At 30.9% G+C, this 7,851-nt stretch overlaps 1 protein-coding gene across 1 annotated transcript; it reads left to right on the plus strand.

Annotated features, from left to right (window-relative positions):
- The first annotated feature begins 994 nt into the window (after nt 1-994).
- Nucleotides 995-6,152, plus strand: LOC134700597 (uncharacterized). Its single transcript, XM_063561973.1, has 5 exons — nt 995-1,128; nt 1,526-1,695; nt 2,139-2,341; nt 4,126-4,173; nt 5,863-6,152. The coding sequence occupies exons 1-5, from the start codon at nt 1,096-1,098 to the stop codon at nt 6,150-6,152; spliced, it is 744 nt and encodes a 247-aa protein (XP_063418043.1). The 5' UTR covers nt 995-1,095.
- Nucleotides 6,153-7,851: the final 1,699 nt, after the last annotated feature.

The raw sequence follows: 7,851 nt of genomic DNA on the forward strand, positions 1-7,851 counted from the left end.
AAGCCCATACCGCATATTGCCTGGTACCGGATACTACAAATAACAATATATGTTTTAGGACGGTGCTATTATAAAGGTTGCAAGATACAGTATAAATATATTTAAGGTTATTTAATGTTGACAGATTATGGGGAAGGGTGTTTAATTTACGATCAGTTCATCTAGGATAAAGTATGACAGTAAAAGATAAGAATTGTGATCTTATGATTATATATATATAGGATAGAATTATACGGGGAGTAAGGGGTAAGCTTTTTGCAATATTAACGCCTGATTATTTATAGGGTATATTGACACCTGAAGAAAGGAGAAAGATTGTGTTATACCGTATAGCGGGTTAATTTCGCGGAGTGTAAATTTTCGCTTATTTTCACGGATAGAACAAAATCGCCAAAATAAATTCCGCCAATTTAAAAGTGTACATGCAAAGGTATTGATAAAAGTTTCGAAACCGCCATAATAATAACCGCAAATATATATTTCGTATATCTTATTCAATGAAAATCGTGAAATTTTACACCCGCGAAAATAACCCGCTATACGGTATTCAAGTTAATCAAAACTACGATAAAACTCATCAAAGAAAATAGGCATTTAATTTGGTACGGCAAACGAGCGTTTCGTACATTCCTAGGGTTAGCAAAACCCTTGCAAATGAGACCAGAAGGGAGTGATAAAGTTATGAAAAAATAAAATATGAAATGATAGCGTAGCATATGAAACAATGTATTCATATGGCAAATATAGCTACATATAAAGTTATTTTATTCTAGCTACAGTCCTTTGACTGAGCCAACAAAATACTACTAATCTTATAATAAGGACCCTTGTAGTTGAACGAAAAGAAATGTAATATCAACTATATAGTTTTTAAATTGTAATAATTTGTAAAAACTGCTTTAAAAATATAAAGTATGTTTAATAATTGACATTTGTTATCTTGATTAGCAATTTAAGATTTGTATCAAAGAGAATATTTGAATTTTAGGTTCTGGCGGCGTTTATGATTTATACACCAATAGCCAGACACACAATATTGATGATCCCGAAGCACGATTGATTACATCAACTTCTAAACACTTTAAATCAGAAATAATGAACAAATGGAGTTCTGTTGGAATAGAACAAGTAATTACTTATTTAAGAAATAAAAAAAAAAAAAATGAATTCAGTTTTATGATTTGACATTTTGTGCATTCACGTACTATAGAATATATTTTATTGACACTAGAATGAATGTTGTATTTGTTGTATTCTATAGCATTGTCAAGTACACACAAAAACAGCTTTTAACGTTTGTAGATAAACATGTCTGTGTGATTGAACGAACTGTAATGAGGAATTTAAGAACCCTATGTCCACTCTCTCCCTCCCTTTCTATGTATGTTTGTTTGTGTGTCTGTGTGTTCACTTCTTTCGACAAAACATCAATGTTATTGAAACCAATTTACAGAGAAAATTTTAAAAATGAACCATTAAAGTTGTCTTACTATAAAAATAATTAATGACATTGATTCTGTTTTAGGTTAAAGTTCTCATCTACAAAAATGGATTAGTTAAAGCATTCTTGATCTTTGACGGCATTGGATCAACAAGCACTAGCTGGTTTTCATTAGATAAACTACTATCTAGTTCTTATTCTGATTTGAAAGGAGCCGATACAAACAAAATAGGTTTTTATTTCGACTTACGAGGGTTAGTAATACACTAAATATAAGTAAGTTTTACTCGCTCTGAAAATAAGCCAAATAAGAAGAAATATACATTCTGACATGAAAACTGAGTAACATATACAAGTTCTCCGGTTATAATTTAAATCTTTGATTGTCTCAGTTAAATTCAGTAAATCAGTTTTGTATACATACAAAAACTATCTTACTTCTGTATATTCAATAGATATAAAGCCTTAAAACTTTTCCAGCGGCACATATTTTTATTCTACTGAACGAAATTTTAAGGTATAAACCAATCATATTTGTCCATTGTTTATGATGAACATTAGGCAGGAAATCAGCTGTATTTAAATTGGCAATTCTGCTTCTTTTTAACGAACATATCTCCAAGTTTCATGTGATTACATATAACATTATTTATCTCCCAAGACATTAAACTATTGTTTCTATTTTTGATGGTTACAGCCTTGAAGATACTAACAATATTAATTATCGACGTTTTTATGTGAATGGTGCATGGGATACCAGCGGACACTGCCTGGATTCGGGATGGTTAATGGTTTCAGATGTTTTATCAACCGGCGATTGCCAGTACGAGACAAACCATCTTTCTCGAAAACCGTTCATTCTATTTAGTCCGTACTCTACACAGATTAAGTTTGATGAAGGTACGTTACACATACATACAATAGTTGGTTAATGACAGAAAGCATCGTTATCAAATTCGCATAGTAAGCACCAAAGCAATATTCTGTTAAAACCATACTTTAAACAATTGTGCATATGGTAATATATACAGTAACGTACAAATGTACGCTTTCGAGGTTAATTAAACTTATCTAGTCCTTATTAAATGTATTTACTGATTGTCTAGATTAGAGATGATTACAGTTTATGTCATATTAAAACAAGGGTACATATTGTAAATGATTTGTGACTTCTACGTGTCTTTGTGTGCCATTTGGTTTATGGTTTATAACTTTATTTTCCATAACTCTATTTATTCACCTGTGTCTTAATTTGATAAGTCGTTTTTATGCAGACTGATGTAAATTAAGATATCGAAACAAAATTAAAACAAAAATTAAACAACTAAGTTTTTGTTCATTTCTGTTCTTTTTTTATTCCTTTGTTCGTAGTTATTCTTATTCATATTTCTCATATAATTTGGTCCGTTTAATGTGGCATTTTTTTCTTACCAAAATCTACTTGAAATGTATTGCTATAGAAACTCATCAAATATATCAGGTTTAAAATTTGGTATACTGAAAAAAACGCACGTTACGTCTACCTACCCGTGACGATGAAATAAAAACAGTTAGAAAATAAAATATAAAGCTGAAGAGCATAACAAACTGAAGTAAACCTAAAAAAGGTTTCTGCAAGCTATACATGGAGACAAAAAAACCTAATAGTTTTGAGTGATTCAATATTATATATATAAACAGTAATTGTACAAAAAATTAACATATCAGTATTAATCATGTCAATACAAAAGAACTGTCTACTAAAATGGTCATATCATTGGGAACGAAACATCAACCAGTAGCGACATCGAAATACTTAATGATTTTTAAACTTAACCAAAAAAATCAAGGTTTTCATTTGGTACACAATATGTAGGTGTACATAAATCTTTTTAATTGTACAATTGTCAGGCTTACAGCGGAAAAGACAAAGCTAGTAACATTAAATCATTCCTTTTTGTCGGATATCAGCATATCAACTATAATGCAGAAGATTTGTTTCAACATTAATCTTACATGGGACCCAAAAAGACTATACAATCAAATGATGTGATATAATTTACAATAACAAAAATATCTATCAAAGCGAAACGTTCAATAACATTCTTATCTTCTTATCAAATTTCTGTGTTTGTCATTGGTTAATATTTGTCACAATGGGTTTTTTGTCAAATGATATACTTAAGATAAGGTCGTTAATTTTCCGTTTAAATTATCGATCCCCATTCTGTTATCCTGAGTCATTTTGTAAAGATGCGCAAGATCTTTTGCATTGATGAAAGCATCACAGGTAACGGTATATAGAGCATCGTATGCCATTTTTAATTTTTTGATATTAAACGGTTGTAAACTTTAGTTTTTCTTTTTGCAGTTTTCTTTTTCGTCTTTGCATTGTCCATGTTGTCATTTCGTTTGAAAATTCCTTTGGATCAATCGTCTCTCTTAAAAAATTAAGACCAATGAAAGTTAAAATAACCAGATACTTTTGTTTGCCAGTACACAACGTAGAACATTAGGACAGCAACACGAACGAATCCCACCGAAAAATAAACAACCCAGGGATTGATCTCATGTGATTAGGAAGGGTAAACATATCCTCTTTTATATGTGGCTCCCGTAGTGTTTCTTTGTTAGTATTTATATTTGCTTCTTACTGATTATTCCAATATTAAATATGTTATGATGCCTTTTTATATATATCATAGCTAACATGGACGAAATTTTAGCAGATAGTTTAGCAATTTTCGTAAAATGTAAGTACTAACTTTTAAAATAAGGTAAAAACATGAAATGTTGATTAAAACTCTTGTACTATGTACATTAGATCAAAAATAGAAATATGTCGTCATTTTTAACAAGTTGTTTTAAGGATTAAAGTAAACTAACCTAAGTAAATATACACAGTAAACGAACTTGCACTTTCACTCTTATGTCAAGGATTGCGTCTGCTCAGAATATAATGCAAGATATAATACGCCCCTTATTTCATCGACATGATTTCACCGTCACTCGCCATACTCTAAATTAACCAGCATCCACTGATTCCACTGCTATCTACTCATTTCGCCGTCATCTTTTCTTTTTAACGTCATCTTCTGACTTCACATTCACTTATTTATACGTCATCCTCTCATTTCAACGACATCCACTCGTTTTACAATTAGTTTTCCTATCCAAAGAAATTTCCATTCTACCCGAATTTTATAAACATAACATAAAAGATGTCGTTTTAACTTTATATACAATCTGTTGTATGATTTACAGTATCTACATCAATTTTTCGGCATTTAAAGGCCCGACATTAAAAACATGAAACAATTCAATTGAGATAACGAAACAATACATAACATAAATGAACCACCGACAATCACTGAACAACAGGCTTTTGAGTATGGCGGGGTTAACCATACGTTGGTTTTGTTAAGTACTATTTCTATGTTCTACATAATTTTTGTTTGTATAATCGATGACAGAAAATTATGTTCTAAACGTTCACATGACCGATCAGTGAAACTTGGCTGGTACTGCTATTCAACTAGATCATTGCAAACAATATTTTTTTAGGGGTATACATGTATAAATATCACTTCTAGTCTATATCTAAATCCAAAAAATATCAATTGATTTGAAAAGCACTTACCATGAACCATAAGAGCACTATTATCATCTGATCGCAATCTTTATTGCTTCAACATAATATCAGTAACACTATCGTGTTTCGTTTTTCATAAGATGATTTTCAATTTTCTTTTTATGCTAGGGCTTTTCATTAACATAACAAAACATGTAAAATAATTTTAATTTGAAAAGAAAAGGGACCATACAATCTAAAATGTAAAACATATAGAATTATATAAATTTATAAAGACAGTTCACGTATTGCTGGGTATTGTCAATTAAAACAATGCACCGATCAACTGGTATGTAAAGTGTATACCTGAGGTTCCTATTTTAATTAAACTAGACAAAATAAGTCAACAACTATTGTTGCGCAGTTATTTTATCTGACGACAACACTCTTACTTATACTAGATTGTTAATACATATTTCTAATATTTTAACACTAGTTAGTTTTGGAAGCAAGTAAGCATTATAATATCTAACTTAGTTAAATGAAGTGAATTAAGCAAGTATTGAATCTACACATAAAATTTAATGAAAAATACTTACTGGTAAATGGCATTACTTATTTGCGAACCAAAAATCAAACTTTGGCAAAAATTTAATGCGTAATGAAACCAAAGAGCCAAACATTTGACGAGCCAAAAATTTAACCACTACTATTCTAGTTATAACTGCCACAATTCTCATGCTAACAAATCTGCTATACGGTATACTACATGACTTTGTTATTGCTTTGTTAAAACTATGAAAGGTTATTTACGAAATCGTTATTTCGTTATGTAAGTATTAATAACATGAAATAAAAATATTTTTCACAGTCCAAACAAGAGTTTGCCGATCTCTCCCAGTTTGTTCACATCCCATCCAACTCTACGATACCAAGTTCTGTTATGATCCATGCCCAGAAATCACAACCAATGGATATTCATCTTCCCAGACAGAAACTACTGAATTTGCCACAACGCTTCCGACGAGTCAGCACGTACCTTCGACAGCACACACTACGATACCAGAGCTTACAACGGGTATTACGACCCTCAGAACAACTGCCAGTGCGAGCACACAGGGGCTTTCTATCAACCACAAACATACAAACAGTAAGATTTAAACAAAATACATTGATATTTACAACTGTAGACATGTTGGATAAGTTATAATGAAAACAATATAAAAACGACGTCAATTACTGTTGTTATCCATGCCATTTAATTTTATATGAACATCTTTTTGTCAGAATGTTTGTAAATTCCTATTTGTTTTGATTTGTTTGTTCTTAGTGGTATAATGGATAAACCTTGTTGTTATTCTTCTTCTGAATATTTCGGGTCTACTTTCAATTGGTCACTAAAACATTCTCATCATAAGTGTCGGCATTCTTTTACTTAAAGGGTCCCTATACTTTAGAGTTAGGGTTTAATCATGGTTGGGGTAAGGTGAAGGGATTTCTAGGTTAGGGTTAGGTTTTAGGGTAAGGGCCATTGTTATATTTAGATATTGATTATGATAAGATTTGGGGTTAGGGATAGTTTAGTATAGCTCTGAAGGGACCCCTTAAGTAAAGGAAGGCCTGTGTGTTGCCTACGCATGGTTTTAGAAAAGTACAGGTTGCAAAATCTGTAGTGTTTTATATTTATTGTTTCGTGAACTTAATTGTATTTACGTTAGTAACTTTAGTTTGAAATGTCGTGACAATTCTTCCTCCTTATGCGGTTTGTAAAGTGCACTTTATTTCAGCATTGAATCATATAAACAACCTTTGAAACTGTTCTATTTGCTTGAGTTGATGGGTTGTAGTGAGAGGTATTCAAAACGTATTTTCGTAAGGATTCATGATGTAAGTCCCGGAAAAAAATTCACGAACATGCATCTGCTCATACGTTTAAATTTCTTGTTTGATTTTTTTTCAGAGTACAAAAGAACCCTTATCAGTGCACCTGATGATAGATACTCGTCTAAAGTGATTGGCACCACAGGCATTTTTGTCATCGTGTTTGTTGTTGGCTATATTATTTGTCTAGACTGTGTCAGCCTATATCGAAAAATCAATGTGAAGTGATAGCCACATGTTGGTATTCACATTGGAAAACACCGTACAGTATTTTGTATTTTAAGAATTCAGTGCTTCATAGACAATACAAAACTGGCAGTTATATATATAAAACAAAAGATGTGGTATGATTGCCAATGGGACAACTCTCCACAAGAGGACAAAATGGCACAGAAATTATCAATTAAAGGTAACCGTATGTTCTTTAACAATGACCAAAGCCAATACCGCCTAGTCAGCTAACCCTTAAATAGATGTGTATTTTTGTATGTCGTAGGTCAATTTCAGTCCATCCTACATATAAATCATATTTTATATATACAAAAAAACAAGCGTTCATTAAACTTCTTTAATTTAAAAAAAATCTCTAACCTTTTAAATAGTGTTTCGACTACAAATCTGTCTTTTTAAATATGATTAAATGTTTTTTTTTTTTACTGGGAAAGCATACACACACGTGTCATTTCGTTATTTGTTATCTCTTAATAAAATGTTTATTAAAACAAATTCATTGTAAATAAGATAACAATGACTAGTGTTTGCAGTAAAAATAATAACTTATTGGATTTTGCAAAATTGATAGATACAAATACTGTTTGTCTCATAATTGTAATCCTTCAATATTTTACATATCTATTTAAACTTATATTGTTTAAATTCTGACAGAATATGGATTTCTGACATCATTTTATACCCATAGATTGTCAATAATACAGAAACATAGATAATAATAAATGATCTATATTAAAATTAAAAGCTT

The sequence above is a fragment of the Mytilus trossulus genome, unplaced genomic scaffold, assembly GCF_036588685.1.
Source record: "Mytilus trossulus isolate FHL-02 unplaced genomic scaffold, PNRI_Mtr1.1.1.hap1 h1tg000164l___fragment_2___debris__unscaffolded, whole genome shotgun sequence".
Classification (NCBI taxonomy): domain Eukaryota; kingdom Metazoa; phylum Mollusca; class Bivalvia; order Mytilida; family Mytilidae; genus Mytilus; species Mytilus trossulus.

Excerpts from the sequence above, each read along its gene's own strand:
- LOC134700597 (XM_063561973.1), top strand. The coding sequence starts at position 1,096 with ATGAACAAATGGAGTTCTGTTGGAATAGAACAA. Across the intron at positions 1,129-1,525 it reads GTTCTGTTGGAATAGAACAA|GTTAAAGTTCTCATCTACAA; the intron begins GTAATTACTTAT and ends ATTCTGTTTTAG. Across the intron at positions 4,174-5,862 it reads TTTAGCAATTTTCGTAAAAT|TCCAAACAAGAGTTTGCCGA; the intron begins GTAAGTACTAAC and ends TATTTTTCACAG.